The following is an 18,960-nucleotide window of genomic DNA, read 5'->3' on the forward strand; positions in this document are numbered from 1 at the left end:
GTCTGAGGAGAAGGTTCAGAATTAGAACCAAGGGTGCTAAGTGTTGATTTGACTGCTCAATACCCAGCTAATAAAGATACATATAGTTCAAAGAGATCAAACAAACAAAAAAAGCCCTCAGTAAACAAAGGAACCAAGTGCAAATGAAAATAAAGATAGGAAAAATAAGACAGAGCCCAGAGAATGCTTAGTTTCCTCCATGCTTGCTTTGAGTTTCTGTATATTTTCTGAGGATTTGGCCCTGAGCTTCCTAGCAGCCAAGGCAAGGAGGGGAACCATGGTGATTAACATGGTATGTAGCACTGGGGAGAGGTACTGCTATCAGCCTAAGGAAGCCAGGTGTATGGCCACACTCCCCTCAGGAGACAGTGCGACCCCTAGGATGGTCACTAGGCCTGCAGATCAGGGCCTTCCCCCACAGACTTCACCTTGACGTGAAAATGCCACTGGTAGGTTATGCTGGCTTAAGAGACCTCCAGTCTCCTGTTATTTTGAGACACATTTTGGTCTGCCGGTTAAGATTTGGAAAGCCACACTGGGCTTTGGTACCTCCTTGGCAAAGCTACCATTAAAGCCTTTCTGGCGAGCATTCCAGCCGCTCCTGCAAGCCAGATGGGCAGGTGGGCACCAAGCAGAGGGCACAGCATGTACAGTGGCCTGGATTGGGGAAAGAAAGCATGACTCTTTCAGGGGCCCACCCATGATTTGTTGAGGCTGGGGAACAGGGGTTCGGGGCCAGGGCAGTGGTGACAGTAGAAAGCCTGCAGAGGCTTGTGCAGCCCAATCACAGAAGGCTTCAGGATTTGATTCCCAACAGGCTTGTTCTGGCTGCTTGTGTGGGCGGGGCCAAAGAGATTCCAAGTTTTTCTCTGGAGGTGGAGTTGCTACTCTATAGACTCTAAAGCCTCACACCTAAAACTCTGATGGCCCCTCAGCCCTTGGAGGGAGCTCTTCCAAGCCGTGAGTGACTCTGTCTTCCCTGTCTTCTGTTGCAGGCCAGTGTGACTTTGGCTCCAACTGCAGATTTTCCCACATGTCAGAGAGAGATCTGCAAGAGCTGAGTATCCAGGTGGAGGGTGTGTTTTGGCGGGGTCCCTGGGTTGGAGGGGGGCAGTCTGCTGGGGGGATGCCAGATCTGAGGCCCAGGAAGCTGCCCAGTGTCTCCCCACCTCCTCCTCTTTTGTGGACACCTTGTGGGATAAGCTGAGAGCTGCCTAGGTGATGGGGTGGAGGTCAGGAACTGCCTCCAAACCGCCCCAGGCATGAGTGGAAAAAGAACAGGGGAACTCCCATTTGTGTTCCTGCTGGGTCTAAAGTGACGAATGGGGCTTCCTGTCCTGGAGCCCTGACGGGAGTGCCTCAGCCTCATCTGGACCCTGCTGGGTGCTCATTTGTGTGTATCATCCCCCCTTCCTTATATCAGGCAGCACCTGTCTCTAGCCCTTACTCAGCACCAGATCCCCTACCTCATCCTGGGGACAAAGGGATAAAGACGACACCTTCCCCACCCTCAGAATTCTCAGGCCCGGTGGCTCTAGGGAAGAACAAGTGTAGCTTCCCCTGTAAATTGCCACGTCTGTCTTTGGGAAATTCACTTGTCACTTCTCCAGTTAGAGAACAAGGACATTTCCACTGAGATGGTCTATTTCGATCTTCTGATGAAGCCCCCACTGAACAGATAGAGAAACTGAAGCTAGCGTAGGGCAGAAGGCCCTCACGTGAGCCCCCAGCAGGTTAGAGGCCAACTCTAGTCTCCTTGGGTGCTGCTGCTCACTCTTCCGTCTGTCCAGGAAGCTTCAGGGCAGCCAGTGAGTGTCCGAGGCAGCCTGGCCTTTGCCCTCGTTCCCAGTGGGACTCCACTCCCCTCTGATCAGTCATACTCTGCGGGCCCTGCCCTGGGGAGCTGATGGCACTGTGGCCACAGCCCTGGCACAAACACAGGGTTTCCAGGAGCTTTCCCAGGGCAGAAGTGAGGCCCCATCAGCCTCGCCAGCGAGTCCTGGCAGTGGTGGTATCTCCAGCTCTTCACTGGCCTAGGCTCTCGGGGAACAGTTGGCCCGTGGCAAGGAAAGCATAGGCCAGTGGGCCTGGAGCTGGAGATGATGCCTGGTGGAGACCCGGATGGGAGAAGCCCCAGGGGGCTGGGAACAGACGAGTGCCCTGGGACCTTGGCACATGACTAACCCTCTTGGAGGCAGTGTCCTGACCTTTTAAATGTGTCTAGGTGTAGAGGCGAAGTGAGATGAAGTGTGTGCGGTGCTAGCCCAGGCCTTGGGCCCCCTCGTTGGTCCATGAGTAGGATTGTTTTCCTCCAGCTCCAGGCCTCATCCCAAGTCCTCCCAGAGACCCTGACCTTTCTCACACCCAGCTTGTTTGAACCATTGGCTCAATTTTAATTCAGTGAGCAAAGGTTCTTACAGGACATTTTATGAAAAGAAAAACCAGGAAAACTGAGGCGCCTTCCCCTGCCCAGGGTCAGAGAGACCCGCAAGGGGCAGAGCCAAGATTCAAACCCAGCTTTGCCCTGTTCTGCAGCCCACATTGCCTCCCTGATCCCGGGTTTGGGCCCCTTCTGAGGACAGGCTCTCTACATACTTTATCCTGTGTTCAGCTGCAAGAAGCTTGGGAGGCAGCCCGTGTTTTATCTCCACTTGATGAGGAAGCAGAGTGAGGCCCAGAGGAGCAAGCCTAGGAAGGTGGCAGCATGGTGGGGACAGCGCAGCCTGTGCTGCACTCCTCAGGAGGTTCTGACTGCTTTGTGGGAGGGTGGGGTTCAGGAGGGGGTGGATGTGCCCCTCACTTGCCTCTCTCTTCCTATCCCCACAGAAGAGAGGCGGGCCAGGGAGTGGCCACTAGATGTCGTCGAGCTCCCTGAGGGCCATCTGGAAGACTGGTTGGAAAAGAGAGCAAAGCGGTTGAGCTCAGCCCCAAGCAGCAGGTACAGGACCTGTGGGTCCCCTCCTCCTATCCCCTCTGGGAGAGTACCCTAGCCAGCCTTCCCTGACCAGCAGCTGAGCAGTCTCCATGAACCGTCCCAGTCCAGGGACCAGACATGGACACCCCCAAAGAACTCCCCATGGGAGGGGCCACACTGGGGCTTTTGGGGACTTGTTTAAAGGTTCTTGTTCCTCGACCTCATCCTCCTGCCTTAGTGGCTCCTCCCTTAATTGGTATCTATGCTGGCTGGTGGGGAGGCAGGTGGCTAAGCTGACTTGACTCAACATCACCAAGTCCATTGTCAGAGGGAGGGGCCTGATTGTGGTTACTGAGGCCCCAGTATGCCAGTCACTGCGCTCTCTTCTCCAGGACCCCGGACCCTGCAGATGGGGAAGTGCGGCTCACAGGAGGGTGTGACTTGCCTAAAGGCACACAGCTGAGAGGCAGAGCTGGGAATGCATAGAGATGTGACTGGCTCACTGCCATTGCCTCACTGCCTCCTTGAGGAGGAGGCTGGGGTGGGTCGGCCCAGCTGCTGCCTGGGTCTGGCACTCAATATGTTCAGAAGTGGGTGGAGCACCCTGAGTCGGGGGCCCTCAGGTGTATGCTGTATGCTGTCCCAGGGCTCCTGGGCTCTCCTACCAGGTGTTGAAGGAGACAGAGGGGAGGAAGGGGGCTAACAGATGTGCTTGTGAGTTGCCTGTGACTTTGTAGTTTTCTGCACTGGGCTGCCTCATTTTGCCTATCTTGCAATGGGGCTTCAGACCCAATTGTCTCTGTGGTGTGGTCTCCTGCAACAGTGGCCTGGCCTGGGCTGAGGGAGCCTGGTTGGACAGTAGGGAGTGAGGCCTTCTCTCTAGGCTCCGCCAGGAGGTGGGGCTAAGCTTCTTGTCTTCTCTGTGCCCCGATGAAAAGAACTTTTTGTTAAACTATTTTAAAATTAACTTTTAGTTGTTTTTTAAATTTGTTCTAAATCTGTGTTGGTTTTGTCCCCCACCTTAAAACAACATAGTACAGACGTGACTAATTTGTTGGATGGAGTGTGATGTCCCTCCTTTCTGGTCCTGTCTGAGGTGGTTGTGATTTTGGTCAGGGGAGCACCCTGTTTGGGACTGGTCCGGGAATCCATGTCCTGAGCCCCAGGCTCCACCAGCTGATGTGTCAGAGTGCTGGGGCTGGTTGGAGGCACCCAGAGAGCTCCAAGGCCTTCTCCGCTCTTCTACTGCTTGGACCTGGCCACCCATGGGTCTCAGCAATCTGCTCTGACTTGGTGGTCCTCTGTTGGGAGTGAGCACCAGAGGCCTGGGCACCTCCTGAGCATTTCCAAGGGCCCAAGGAGACCCAGTGCCTGGGCTGGCTTGAGCACAGGCATGGGGTAGAGGTGGGTGCCCTGAAGTCCCTCCCTGGGGACAGATGTGTCCCACTGCTGTCCAGTGCAGGAGCCTGTGACCCTGAGACTCAGAGGACTGGGGGTTGAGACGGAGAAACTGAGGCTGAATAATGGGCCTAGAGTCTCAGGTAGAGGTGGTGACCACATGATAATTGGGTGTGTTGGTGCTGTGGTGCACCTGGCCTTTGGCCCTGGGCCTTTAGGGGGATTGGTGCCCCTAGTTTATGGCTGAGGAATCTCAACCTCTCCAGGAGCTTGTGACTGTCCTGGTCACATACCTGCTATCTCTCTCAACTGACACTTGAGAGAGAACTTAGGCCTCTCTTGGTCTAGTACCTGGGCTACCTCTGTCACCATGTTTACGGCTGGCCGAGGGGCCCTGTCAGCTGGAGGTTTGGAATGGTAGTGGCAGTAGCCAGCTGCTGGGATGGCAGTAGTGATTTCTGGAACAGAGCCTCCAACTAGGGACCACCCAAGACTCTATGGAGTCTCAACCTTGTCCCTTGTGCCCCTCACCCTCTGGCCACACAACCTGGCCCCATCCAGAGGACCTGCTTTTCCCAGCCACCACTTGTTCTCTGTGCCCATGTACCTTTCCACCTGCCTCCTGAGGGTTCAGAGCCAAAATGAATTGTTCTGGGCAGAGCAGGCCTGTCTGGCCTTGAGAAAAAGGTTGTTGGAAGGGAAGTGACCATTTATTATTACTTCTGCTATCACTGCTTCGGTCTTTGTAAGCCCTCTTCTGTAGTGTCTCATGAAAAATAATGCCCTTATCCCACAGCCCCTGGCTTTGGGGTCTGTTCCTCCACTCACAGCCCCACCCTACAGGGTCAGGGGGGATAGATTCAAGCCCCCGGGCTGCCTTGTTCTGTTCTCTGAGTCTCTTACCCTGGAGGCAGCCCTGCAGAAAGTTCCCTCTGTGCCTTTCATCCACCCCAGCTTTCCTGACGGCCACAGCAGCCCATCCTGCCTTCCCACCTCTCCTCTGCTCATCCGCTCCATCCTCCACACAGCAGCCCCAGCCAGTTTCTAAAACACTCCCTGACCTGGCCCCGGCCCCGACCCCGACCCCTGCACCTTAGAGATTCTGGACTCTGCAGCCCGGCTCAACAGACCCCGGGGAACTTCCCTGCCACCTCCCCAGCCCCAGAGTCACCTTCTCACCTCTCCCATCTGCCCTCTGTCAGTCTCACTGGATGCTCGGCAGCTTCTTGGATGTGGTGGGATTTTCGTGCACCTTGTAAATGCTATTTCATCTGCCTGGAACTGCCTCCCCACTTCTGCCTGGCAAAGTCAGACTCATTCTTCAAGCTTTAGCTAAGACATCCCCCCTGACACGGCCCTGAGCTCACATTGTTGTCATTTGGGCTTGGCGCAGGCTCAGGACATGTTGACTGCATGTGAGCATTTGGGGGAGCAGGGTCTCTGGCCCCGAGGACTATTCCCTAGATGTGTTGTGGGCCCCTTGTGGAGACGAGTCTGATGGCTCCGCTTCTCTGGGTGTCTGTTTTCTCCCCTGAGGCACAGGGTGAAGATGGCTGCCTGGTCCACGTACGTGGGGCCACCCAGACTCGAGGGCCCCAACCCCACGGGCTGAGCAAAGCCTTTGAGGTAAACCAGGCCAACCCTCCTCGTAAGGGGGGTGGAGGCTCTGTGAGGCCCCAGCCTGGCACACTGTGCCATCCCCTTCAGCAGACTGACCCTGAGGGATCTGCCAAGAGCAGACAGTGGCAGGAGGGAGAGGCAGGCCTCAGACACACAGACTAATCCCCCGGCAAGGCCAGTGCTTGTCCCTGTTTTCCATTGTTGGCTCTTCAGATCGTGATTTTATCCCTCTTAATCTCCCTTTTTGCACCCCTCTCTGGGCTGACGCTACTGTTCAGCCCAGGTGCCTCCCTAAGACTCTTTTCTTCTGATCAGAACCATGGCTGGGGAAAAGCAAAAGACAGTTGCTCCTGTCCTTGTGCTGGGGGCAAACAGGCCACTAGAGAGGCCACGAGCAGTCTTGTGCACCTCAGTGTCCCTGTGTTGCAGGGCTGAAGGGGTGTGCCCCAAGGGCTCAGTGGCCCAAGGAATGTGTCTGTGTCTGAGCACACAAAAGGGGTACTCTTATCCTGGTGGGAGGCCTCAGCTGCCCAGGAATCTGCCCCATCTTCTAGAGAAGGGTCTGAGGTTCATGGGAAGGGGCTCTCCAGGATCACACCCTCCCCACGGAGAATTGCAGTCACCTTAACCCTGTGGGAAGTCTGGGGTTGGCTGGCAGCTGGGCTCTCCCTTCTGACAACTGCGGAGCCTCCCCCACTCCCACCCTTCTCTGCGGCTGGTGGAGTTTATGAAGTCTCCCCAATGTCATAAATCATCCCGGGAGCTGCTTTCTGCGCTCTCCAGCAGGCAGCAGGCAGCTAAGCAGGGGATTTCCCTGGCCTGAAGTCTTCAAGTCAGCTCTGTAAGGCGGGTCAGGCCCCGAGAGGGGCACGCTGGGTGGCTGCAGTGAGGCAAACTCCCTGGGCTCCTGACCCCAGCCCCCACTCCGCCTCGGAGGCCTGAGCCCTCTCCAAACCTTTCAGAGGGCCCAGGACTTTCCCTTTCTGCAGAGGGCCGGCCACTGGCTCCGAGCCTGCTGGAGGTGCCAGGGCATCACCTCCACTGAAAGCTGGGTCTGCAGATTGGGGGGCAGTGTCTGCAGCCCACGAATATGTTGCCCATTAGCCCCTAATCCCCTGATACCAGACTCTGTCACTTGGGCATGTGACTGACTCTGTGTACTTCAGTTACCTCATCCATAAAATGGGGTTCACATGAGGATGCTTGAAGTTTCTCTAGACGTTGGTGTCTGGCCCAGAGTAGTGCCTAGTCAGTAAGAGCACCCAGCATTGCTCTTTGTCATCAGCAGACATTCACTGAGTGGCCTTCTGGGGCCAGGCCTGGCTCTGGGCACAGGGGGCGGGGGAAGGCAGATGGAGCCCAGCCCTACCCCTTGGTCTCTTCCATCTGAGAGCTCCAGTCCCACAGGGGAGACTTGAGCTCCCAGGTAAGTTCAAAGTGCTCCATAGCCTGAGAGGGTCAGTGCAGCCCTGGAGTAGCAGACGGAGTGGGAATTAAGTCCAGAAGCACTGGAATGTGGGACAGTTGGTGGAGGGAAGCTGCCTCCCTTGGGACAGAGTGGCCCCCAGCTGAGCACCCAGGGTGGATGCTTCAGATAGGCCCTGGGTTCCCAGGTGGCCTCCAGGGTGGTGGGCCTTCAGGGGAAGGAGAGTGAGTAGCATGAGAAATGAGGCTTTTAAAAAAAAATTTTAGACAAGTATTTTTTTCTGATTTCAAAGGCTTGCGTGCTTGTAAAACTTTTCTTGAAAAGTATAAAGAAGTAAAAAAATCACCCATAACTACACCACACAGATAGAACCACTGTTAACATTTTGCTGTGTCTTCCAGGGTTTTTTTTTATGCATTTATATATGTTATATATCTTTAAACAAAAATAGTATCATGCTATATACATTATTTTATAAGCTGCTTTTTCTCTCTACTCACACAGTACATCATGATACCTTTCCTTATCAGTGCATATAAGTCTGCCTTAAAGTTTATGCAGGCTGCATAGCATTCTGTGCTGTGGACGTGCATGTGTATTTAATCAATCCCCCACAGGTGGACACAGGTTATTTCCATTTCTTGTAGCTCAGTCTCTGCCCACAGCTCTGCTATTTCCTTGGGCTCCTTCCTAGAGGTGAGGTTGCTGGCTCAGAGGGTCTGCATGTTTTTGAGGCTCTGCCTTCCAGAAAGGTCATGCAAGCAGCTGACCTTTTCCATAGCTGGGGTCTTAAGGAGGGGGAGCTGGGGGAAGGTGCCCCAGCCTGGGCCTGGGCTGTGCCCCATTCTAATTCTCTGCCTTTCTCCTTCTCTCTAGGGCCGAGCCCATGAGAAACACCATCTTCCAGTACCCCATAGGCTGGCCACCAGTCCAGGAGCTGCCTCCATCCCTGCGGGCACCCCCACCTGGGGGGTGGCCCCTGCAGCCCAGCGTCCAGTGGGGCTGAGCCCCTCATCCTCATCTGACCCCCATCTGGTCAGCGTTTGTGTCAGTCACGAGAAAGATAAGGGCTCATACTGGGGACACCGAGGCCCGCTCCCGCTGCACGCTGTGGAGCCTCTGAAACCATTGGCTTGGCCTGGCTTGACTGAGGCCCCAGAGTCTCCCTACCAGGTACAGCCCTGGTCCTAGCTCTGCTCCAGGCAGCTCTACCCTCCCTCCCTCCCCCATGGGACATCTTGAGAAGATGGGTGAGAAAACTTCCTTCCGGATGTTTATAAAGAAAGTCTTTCACCATGGTGATGTGGCTTCCTCCTTGTCCGGTGCCCTCAGCTCTGTGCCCTGGCCCCTGGTTGGAGGACGGGCAGGACTGGAGTAGGTGACGTCCTCTGCAGGGCGATGAGTGCTTGCTGCCCGTCTCCCTGGAGGGCCGGCAGAGGCTCAGCACAGCTGCGCAGACAGTGCGCAAGTGTGGCTGTGATAAGTGACTCCGGGTGTGGGAGAGGAGCTCGAGGACCCAGTCTGCTGTCCCTGTCCCCATGTCTGCCCATGCTGAGCTGGTGCCCGAACGTGGGGCTTGGTGGGAGCTGTGTCTCTGGCCTAGATGGTGTAGAGAAGTTGGGGGCCCCAGGTGGACAGGACCCGGACTTGGAGTGGCCTGGCTGAGCTTCCTGGCACCGACAGTGCTGGGCTACACCAGCCCCTTAGCCCAGCGTGACACAGGGCCCCTCCCAGGGCTTCTGCCCCAGAAGAGCCCCCTGCAACGGGAAGGTTGCACAGGCTGCTCAGGAGATTTGGAAACTCCCGGCCCCTGGTCTGCTTCCCTCCTCACTGCACTCCAGTTCTAGATTCTGTGCTGGGTGGTGATGGGCAATGTGGCCCTCAGGCCAGTGGGCCTCTGATGAGGGGGCTCAGAGGGTAGAGAGACTACAGGGCCACCTCAAATGCCCCATCTGCCATGCACTTCTGCCCTTCCTGAAAATCCCTGTTGAAGGGGGTCCTGAAGCCAAATCTGGAGGCCCTCTGAGTCTCAGGGTCCTCCTCTCTGAAATGGGCAAATTCTTTGGCCCCAGTGGGTACATGGAGGAAGGCTGGGTTTGAGTCTAAGGAGGATCAGAGAAAGGGACCCCACAGAAGGCCAGAGGCCTTCCCAGACTTGGCCAGGGAATAGGGCCCAGGAAACCCCAGCCTCACTCCCTCTCCAAGAGGAAGCATTCTGCCCCCATCTCCACCCTGCCCACAGCCCTGGGCAAATGTCAGGGACCACAGTCGGGCTGGCTGTGTGACCCTGGGCACAGGGTCCTCCTTCCTGCCTAAGTGCCCACAGCAGCTACAGGACCCTGTATAAATTCCTCCTAAACTTCCCAGGAGCCCCTGGACGGTGGGAAGAGTGAGTGCTACATTCGGGCCAGGATGGGCAAGGTGGAGGCGGGGCTGGGGGCTGCCCTCAAGAGCCACCACCAGGCCCTCCACAGCCAGGCCACAGCTCCATGCAGGGCCCACAGGGTGGGTGGGGTGGGGTTGCCAGATGTCCAGGACCTGAAGTACACGCGGCGGTGGCCCAGGGAGCCGAGTGAGGGAGGGGACTGCAGGCGGTGGCGGGCGCAGAGGGGGCCCCATGCACCGCGTGCGCCTACTTCATGCCGCTGCGCAGCACCTGGTTGGCTGCGATGAGCATGACGCTAATGATGAAGGCGATGGCGAAGGCGCAGATCAGACTCTTGCGCACGCACGTCTGGCGGATCTGCTGGTTGGAGCAGGCTGTGGCCGCCCGCCAGGGAGCACCAGAGAGAGACAGACGGGGACAGCGAAGCATGGAATCAGGAGCCGCCTGCACTTCCGCACACGGGCTTGTCCCATGGGACGCGCAGGGACACAAGGCTTGGGGCTGGCAAGGAGGCCCCCAGCCGCCCCCTGTCAACCCCTGGTTCCTCCTCCCCCTGCCCAGTTGGCCTGCCCATGGGGTACCAGGGGTCGGTCACTCACTCTCCACGTCCACGGGGCACTCCTCAGCTGTGCCCAGGTGGCTTTCCTCCTCCGTCATGATGATGTTCTCGATGTCCTTCATGGACAGGTGCTCACAGAAGGTGTCATACAGCAGCCGCTTCAGCTCATCCACGGTCAGCTTCTGCATGTCGCACTTGCAGAGGGGAGGAGACACAGTGCTCTGGCCACTGCCACCACCACAGCTGCCACCCAGAACCTTGCAGCCACACAAGCCCAACAGGCCTCCAGACTCTGGAGGACTGGAAACCACTCTATTCCTTGAGTCCTCAACCACACCAGCCTCCCCCCCCCCCCACCCAGGGAGCCCATGGCTCTCTGGGAGACAAGACATCCAGTGGATAGAAGCCTGGGATAATCATTCCCCTTTACAGCGTGGCCCTGGCTATTCACTAGCCCCAGTACGGCCCTCCACAGCGTGCACACCCTAGGTCCCAACCAGCCAGTGCATACCTTCCAGAAGACAGTGTCAAAGTCAGTGCCATGAAACTTCTCTGGGATCCCCGAGGTAGAAAGCTTGGGTCCCAGGAGAGTCACAAACTCCTCAAAGTCCACTTGGCCGTCGCCTAGGGCAAGCATAGGTTCAATCAGTGGCCAGCTTACAACTGGGCTGGGTCCTGGGCCACCTCAGGCAGGTCCCACCTTCTCTGAGCCTTGAGTTATTTCCAGGGACACATAACATCTGCCAAGCTCTGGGCTGATGCTAAACTCACCAAATATGATGAGGCCCCACCTGGTAAAATGGAGATGGAGTGCAGCAGGTGGGCCCAAGTAGATAGGAGACCCTCAGAGTTTACTCAGAAACCATGGCTTCCCAGCACCCTGCTTCCTTCCCCCGGCAGGTGTGGGGCCTGACATTCTCCCCACACAGACAGCTCAGGGCACAATCTACCCAGACCACCACCTGCTCTCTAGGTGGATAGGAGGCAGGGCTGGAGGCCCACAGTGAGGACGGGGGGATGAAAAGAGAGGACTGGACATTACTGGTCTTTTTTACTCGTTTTTCTTTAATAAAATGCCAGGTGGCAAATGCAACTAAATGATTTTTTATTTGGGGTGAGGGGACCTGGGGTATTTAGTATACCCTTTTCTACTTTCCTGTATTTCAAAAATTGCTCAGGGGGCACCTGGCCGGCTCAGTTGGTAGAGCATGAGACTCTTGTCTCAGGGTCATGAGTTCGAGCCCCACATTGGGTGCAGAGATCACTCAAAACTTAAAAAAAAAAATCTTAAAAAAATTGTTCCGAATACAGAGCAAGAGAGGCAGAGCTTCTGACCTCCGTGCGTGGATATGATTGGGGCCGTCACACTCTGGCCTCTATTCTCTAGGCTGATAAATGGGTCCAGACCTGGCTGCATACTGCTATGGGCTTAGGGGGTGCCTGGGAGGGAGAGGCTCAAGGCCTCAGAGGCCCAGGTGAGGGGTGAGGAAACTGAGGCAGGGGGTGATGCTCACCGTCCATGTCCAGCCGCTGGATGATAACTTCCAGCTCCACCTCATTGGGCATGTAGCCCAGGGAGCGCATGGCTGTGCCCAGCTCCTGCTTGGAGATGAAGCCATTGCCATCGCGGTCAAAGACTTTGAAGGCCTCACGGATCTCTGTTGGGGGAGCAGAACAGATTGGGACCTCGTCTCTGTCCTCACACACCCCCCCTCCCAGGCCCCCAGGATCCCCAAACCCGCAGCCTGAGCACAGCATTGAGAATCTACTATGGAGCCTGCAGGTCTGACTGATCAGAGACAAGTGGCAGGTGGTCCAGGAGTCCACCATAGCACTCCCTTCTGGAAGCTCAGGGCAAGCCAAGCTGGGCAGCAAAGCTGTGCCCAGGCCCGTGGCACTGACGAGAGAGGAGAGCGCCCTCAGGGTCTCAGCCTTCGCTTGTCAGGCTCCCACAGCCTCTCAGGGCGTGCTCACGACGACCCCGTGTGGCGGGTAGCATGAGTCCCACAGGGCGGGCTCCTGGGGCCTGGTAGTGGTGGCCTCTGTGAGCTGCCAAAGGCTTCCCTGCCCACCCCTCACTCCTTCCGTCCCCCACACCCCCTCATTCCCATCACATGCTTCCTCCCTTGGGCTCAGCTTAGAAACTCCAGCCAACACTCCTTAATGGTGCCACGTGGGGCAGCCACCATCTCCGGCTCAGGGCTGACAGGCCTGCCAACTCCGTGCAGACTGTCTCCCCAGCCCAAGGTTTGGGGGAAGGCAGACACTGGATAGAGGGGCCACAGCAAGCCCAGGCCTGCTCAGATGTGGGGATTGTCCCTTGCATTGTACAGAAAGGGAGACTGAGGCCGGAGGACCTGGGTGACTCAGGGGTGGAGAGCAATGCCCTGGGCTGGGAGCAGTGAGTGACCTTGGGTCAAACTCCGTCCCACCCACAGTAAAATGCCCAATAGTGATGTGGCTATGACAAGAGTTTTACCAAAGATGTCTAGGAACTGCTGAGGGGTCCTAACCTCTCGCTGCTCACCTTCATTGTTAGCCCAGGAAGGGCCCTAAAGAGCATTTTCCTTTAGTGGGAGCGGGAATCTCCTCCCACACCCTCTCCGCTCCAGCTCCCTTATTCAGTTCACCTGCCAGCCTCTTGGCCTTTGCCTGAGCCTTCCCCCAAGACTTCAACAGGCACAATCCTGTCCCTGGGTGTAGGTGTGGGTGTACTTGGAAGCAGAGACAGATGAAAATGCTCCACACTGCAGACCTGTAAACTGAGGCATGGAGAGGCAAAACAGCCAGCCCAGGGTCAGTTTGGAGTTAAGGCTGTTTCTGGTGAGAGCAGAAGTTAGGTTGGCCTAGGCCTGGCCTTAAAGGTCTATGAGCCCCTAAAACTGATTGTGGAATCCTGTGCCACGCAGTTATTCCCAGATCCCACTGGCCCCATTGAAGACTAGGGGCCATGGCAAGGTGGCCATGACCAAACTTTATCAGGTTCTTCCTACCTGGTGTCTGGAGGTTAGACCAGAGGGCATGCAGGCCAAGACAGAGACAGCAGGCTACAGTTGAGATGTCTGGGCCCCCAGACCACCCATCCTAGGCTGGGCCTGAGAATCTGGTCGAACCAGGGGCCCCTAAGTCAGAAAGGAGCTGGGATGGGAAATGTGGGCCCAGCCCAGGGATTTCTATAAACCCCAGATCGGAACTCCAGGCCAACTCCCACCTAGGGTTTTCCTGGGCCACTGATGAGGTGGTAAGCTCCTTATCACCAGAGGTATATATGAGCGGACACCCAGAGTCATGGAGGCTGCTGAGGGATTCCTATCGCTTGGGAGTCTCTAGGTAGAGATTAAGGCACTGGCCATGCAACCAGTTACACCCTCTGCCACTTTCACCGCCACACACACTTGGGTTTCTGGCCAGCACTGTTGCCCTCCTGACCAAGCCACAGGCTCTGTCCACCCCAGGTGTCCTGAACTCCAGCACTAGGAACCTGTTCAGCCTTGCTAAACACCAGCATTGCTCCACATCCAGGCCTTCGAACATGTGGCTCCTTTTGCCTGGAACTTCTTCTCTTCACCATGGTAAACTCAGATGCATCTCAGGTTCCCAGCATGGACTGCATCACCTCCTTGGTGTCCTCCCCGCCTCCACCACCAGCTGACTCTGGCTTTCTTCTGGGCTCCCACAGACCCTGTTCTTCCCTTGCACTGACCACACTGGATTGTGAATTACGAGTGCCATGAGGGCAGGGGCCAGGTCGGTCTTGTTCACAGCTGGGTCCCCATTTCCTGCAACAGTCCCTGTCTGTCGAGCATAAACATCTGCTGACCTAGTGATTTAATGAATGAATGACTGATTTGGAGAACCTACCCATCTGGAGCACACAGAGAAAAAAGCTGAGCAGAAGTTCATGCACCACTTGGTGCGAAGCCATCATTCAGAGCCCATTTACTCCTAGTTTACAAACAATCCTGGTAGGAGTAAGCATTTGCTTTCTGCTCCCCAAGCAGGCAAGAAACATGAGGGAAGACTGAGAATGCTGCTTGTCACCTTGTCCAACCGCCAAGGGCCCCACCCCTACCCACCCTATGGGCCACCACTGAAGAGCGGAATCAAGCTGAGGGCAGGGTCGAGGGTGCCACCCCCAAGATTTCTGGGTCAAGGGCTGGTTTTAGAAGGAGGAGCCCAGGGTCAAGCACCCCATTTTTCTGGGTCCTCAGTTTCCTCCTCTGTAGACGCCCATTTGGGAGATCACAAGGTGGGATGGCAAAACCCTCAACCCACGGTGGGGCTGCAGTGGGTGCTGGCCCCCTCCCCTGCCATGAGCTGGGGTCCAGGCTGTTCCTCCTACCCTGGCAGGGGCCGGGTATGGCCCCCAGAGCCCATGGCTGCTTCAGTTGGAGCCCCTGACCTTCCTCTGAGAGCTCTGAGGAAACTCACTGAGCTGGACAGGAGACAGTGAAGGACAGGTGAATCTTGGGTTATGTGGGCAGGTGACAGACCCTGAGGCATCCCCACAGGTCCCAAGAGGCACCAGCACTCTGTCGGGAAGCTGGAGTCCAGAAAGGGGGCGCACACGCTGGAGGTCACTCGCAGAGCAGGGGCAGTGTCTGTCCTCTGCAGCAGCTGCCATTCTCCGCGGCATTGGCCCCACGCCCCACCACTCTGGCGTCCCTGAGTTTCCAGTATGCGCAGAGGCGGCTGCTGGACTTGCAGGGAAGAGGGGCAGGATAGGGGACTCCCCCACCCTCCATACTCTGAATGCCCTATTTGGCCACTGTCGATGCAGGCTCCACTGTCTGAATGAGCAGGCCAAGTGCCAACCTCAGAACTCTGCCCTGGTGGCTGCCTGCCTGTCTGTCTGTCTGTCTCCTTTCTCTTCTCTCTGGCCAGAAAGGGCTGGGCCAGGGCCTGCAGCCACCTCACTCCTACCCTCAGGTGCTCAAGTCCGTTGATGCCACTGGGGCCAGCCTCTGTGCTCCTGCAGACCCTGGAGGGCTTTGCTGGGTGTATATGTCATGGCCGGGATGGTGGTGGAGCAGGATGAAGGGAAAATCTGGAAAGCCTGTGCCTCTTCTCAGGGTCAGACAGGCTGCAGGCCAGTTTGGCCCAGCCACATCTACTCTGCCAACTTCCACCCATGGCTCCCCAGGGTCACAGGCCCCCAGACACCTTTGTCAGACCTTCAAGGACTCTTCTACCCAGACTTTCCCCAGATCCTGCCTTCCGGACCTGTCCTACTGCACACCATGGGTCCCTGACTCCAGACCTTTCACCCATCTCTCTACACTCCAGGCTCTGACCCATGCAGGATTCTCCGCCCCCCCCCGCCCCCTCCTTGGCCTCCCCTGCTGCTGCATCTGAACCCGTGAGCCCGCCGCTGCGTGCCAGGTCCCTTGATGAGCACCTCCATTGCATCCTCTGTCACCGGCAGCCCAAGGGAGTGGCAATGCCAAGCCCCTTTTACAGATGGAGAAAATGAGGCAAGAAAGGCAAGTGATTGTCCAAGGTCACTCCATGAGTTGATGGTGTAGAGATCTGAACCCAGTGCTGCCCAGCTGGGAAGCCCTCATCTACACCCTGTGCTCTCCACCTCCCTTACTGGTCCCTCTCCCCCTCAGATTAACCACCCCCTGGATTTCTGCGGCAGGCACATAATGTCTGCAGCATTTCATCCCAAGCTGCTGGGCTCCCTCTTCTCTGCACATGTGGATCCTCCACCGGTGGGTGTCCTCCCAGCAAAGGGCCTGGGTCTTACCCAGACAGCCTTGGGGCAGGAGCACTAATGCAGGACACTGGCAGGGGGGGTGTCACCTTTTCCATCTAGCCCTGGCATTCAAGGACCACTGGGGCCTACAGAGACTTGGTCCCTCAAGAGGGCTTTTGGTTGCCTACAGCCAAGACAGAGGTCAGTCACGGAGGACTTTTTGCCCTCATCTACAGCTGCTCACAGGCTCGGAAGTAGGCTGGGGCCACCCAGGCATCTGCTTGTTCCACGACCTCCACTTGACCACCCCAAGGAGGGCCCTGCCCTTCAGATGCCCCCTGCCAGGGTCCCTCTGCTCCTCAGGGCCCAGGAGAAGGGGACAGGAGAGAAGCAAGGAGTGCGTTTGGTGTGGCTGGTGACTAACGCTGCTGGGTTCCTGCCAGTGTGTCTGCCAGGCGGCCCAAGGGGAGCCTGCGGCCTCCTTGCCCCTGCACTGCCCTCCCTATGCCCGCTCACCCCTGCAACCCAGCCTCTGCTTGGCTTCTTAGAGGGTCTGCACCCCAGGGCTGGGAGATCAAGAGAGGAGAGACCCCGTGAGACATGGTGGGGTGCTGGAAACAAGGGTAGGGAGTGAGGTGGAAGCTGCCAGGATTTGGGGGGGACAATGTTGACCCCTGCCCAAGTGGGCAGCAGGAGGGTATGGAGGAAGACCCATGGAGGCAGACACTGGCAGAGGGTCGGGGTGGCTCAGGGCAGGAGGAGACAATGGTGGGGAAGTGACGGCCTCTGCCCCATCCCCTGCCCTCTTGGTCCTCATCATACCTCTTCCTTTTCCCAGGCCCTGGGCAGACAGGGAAGACACCTGGGCTTTGGGGTTCAAGGCTAGAGACCCAGCAGTATCACTCATCTATCTGTTCTGCTCACATCAGACACCAGACCCCATCTCCGTGACTCTGACAGCCTCTGGTGGCTTTCAGGGGACTTGAGAGGAGCAGGTGGCTCATAGCCTATGGTGCAGTGTGGTTTTGGGGGGGTAGGGGTAGCTACCTTTTTCTCTTGATCTTCCCCTCACCCAGTCTGACTCCCTTGAGATCTACCCTCTCTAGGGCTTAGGAATGAGGGAGGACCTCTCTCCATGCCTTCCCCTGTGCTCCCATCATCATCCCTGACTGCACTGGTGTCTCAGATACACCCCCTTAAGCCCTGATGAGCACCAGATCTCAGAGATCCCTGGACCCAAGATAACCAAAGGGAGGCCCAGCCTCTGGGTGATCTCAGCCCTTTACCCAACAGCAGACAAGTAGATCCCAGGGGTCCAAGACTCCCATCAGCCCAGAACCCCCACTCCACACCAAATAGGGCCCTAGGAGGCCTGGGAGAAGGGAAGACTGAACACCTGCCCCCAGCCCAGGAGGGAAAGAGCTTACAGGCCCCAGGGGGCTCACTGCTCCCCCAGAATCTTTGGTCCAGGGATTCCAGCCCCTGACCTCTGCTCAGATCTGGCCTAGACCCTGCTTTTAAGGTCCCCCATTCATGTTGAGAGACAGAGAGACTCTGGGGGGCCAGATTTGGGTCCCAGCCTCTGCCTTTCCTTTCCAGGCTTGGTTATCGAGACCAAGCCGCCCAATCTGGCCACTTGTTGTCGCCACCACCTCCTGGGCCACCCTCCCGGCGCTCTGGGCTGGGGGTCCCTGCAGGGCTGTGGGGAAGGGGCTAAGGCCGCAGGAGGAACTGGGGACAGCCCCGCAGGCGTTAAGAGCAGGGCAGTCGCCCTCTCCCCTTCTCCGGCTGCCCGAGCAGATTGGATTTTAAAAGCGACACGAGCGGAATGTCAATTCGAGCGCAGAGCCGCGGGCGGGCGCCGCGGAGGGGATCAGGATGCGGGTGCTCCGGCCGGGCCCGCGCGGGGGACACAGCTCGGACCCCCACCCAAACCGCCGCGTTGCCGCACCGTCACCGCGGACTGCGCGGCCCCGTGACCCCGCTGCGGGGCTCAGCAAGTTTCCGCAGCGCGGGGGACCATGCGGACAGGGGCTGGGCCGCCCCTCAGCCTTGGCAACCCCCACCGCGGCACCCAGAGGTGTGAGTTGGTCCTGACTCCCCACGCAGCTGCTCGCTGGAGCGCCCACCTGGCAGCCGGCACCTGAGGACGGCCCCCCCACCCCCTGCGCCCCGAGTCCGCGCTTCACCTGGGCGCACAGGTAGGAGGGCGAGCGGGCGGGGGTCCCGGCGGGGCACTCACCCTCCAGTTCGTCCTCAGGGATGTCCACGGGGCGCTGCTCCGACAGCAGGTTGGGCACGGTGTAGATGCCCCGGTACATCAACGCCGCCGTCACCGGGTGGAACGGCATCTTGGAGGCTCCGCGCCCGCCCGCCCGCCGCAAACTTTGAGGTCGGGGCTCATGGGCCGGCGGCGGCCCCGGGGGCGGCTGGAGCGGGCGCGGCGCGCGGTTGCGGAGGGCGGCCCGGCGGCAGCAGCGGTGGCGAGGCGGGGGGCGCCCCTCCGGGGGCCTAGCGCCCCCGCGCCCCGGGCCACCGGTCCATGCCGCCCCCTCCCTGGTCCGGCTCCCGGCCGGGGCCCCGCAGGGGCGGCGGGGGCGGCGCCGTTCGGGCCTCTCCGCTCTGGTCGCCGAGCGCTGCTCCCGCCGCGCCCGCTCCTCGGTGCCCCGCGCGCTCCGCGCTGCTCGCCGCCCGCTAGTCCGCTCGCCGGCGCGGCCGCCCGGCCCGCCGCTCCGGCTCTCGCCGCCTCCCGTGCTCGCTTGCTCGCTCGCTCTGTGCCGCGCTGGCTGCGCTCCCCGCCTCCCCCGCCCGCCCGCCGCCCGCCCCCTCTGCGCTCTCCACCCCCCCTCCCGCCCCTTCCCGCCGCCGGCCCCTGCGCGGTCGCCCCTAGCCCGCCGCTGCTCCTTCTCTCCTTAGCCCCAGGTTCCCCTTTCCCCCTGCGGAGGATCACTGTCCCTCG

General features: G+C 58.3%; 2 protein-coding genes across 4 annotated transcripts in view; one reads left to right on the plus strand and one right to left on the minus strand.

The window, feature by feature from the left end:
- Positions 1 to 8,656, plus strand: part of ZMAT5 (zinc finger matrin-type 5) — a 27,235-nt gene extending 18,579 nt beyond the window's left edge. For all 3 annotated transcript variants that reach the window (XM_043557956.1, XM_043557957.1, XM_043557958.1), the window contains exons 4-6: positions 996 to 1,076; positions 2,827 to 2,938; positions 8,235 to 8,656. In XM_043557956.1, coding sequence (XP_043413891.1) covers positions 996 to 1,076; positions 2,827 to 2,938; positions 8,235 to 8,364 — 323 coding nt within the window. In that variant the 3' untranslated portion in view covers positions 8,365 to 8,656. The remainder of the gene's footprint in view (positions 1 to 995; positions 1,077 to 2,826; positions 2,939 to 8,234) is intronic.
- On the minus strand, positions 8,647 to 18,449 carry CABP7 (calcium binding protein 7). Its single transcript, XM_043557954.1, has 5 exons — positions 18,244 to 18,449; positions 11,818 to 11,961; positions 10,815 to 10,927; positions 10,344 to 10,497; positions 8,647 to 10,118 (listed from the first exon to the last, which is right to left on the minus strand). Exons 1-5 carry the CDS (start codon positions 18,350 to 18,352, stop codon positions 9,991 to 9,993), a joined length of 648 nt encoding a protein of 215 aa, XP_043413889.1. The 5' UTR covers positions 18,353 to 18,449; the 3' UTR covers positions 8,647 to 9,990.
- Positions 18,450 to 18,960: the final 511 nt, after the last annotated feature.

The sequence above is a fragment of the Prionailurus bengalensis genome, chromosome D3 (genome assembly GCF_016509475.1).
Source record: "Prionailurus bengalensis isolate Pbe53 chromosome D3, Fcat_Pben_1.1_paternal_pri, whole genome shotgun sequence".
NCBI classification, from domain to species: domain Eukaryota; kingdom Metazoa; phylum Chordata; class Mammalia; order Carnivora; family Felidae; genus Prionailurus; species Prionailurus bengalensis.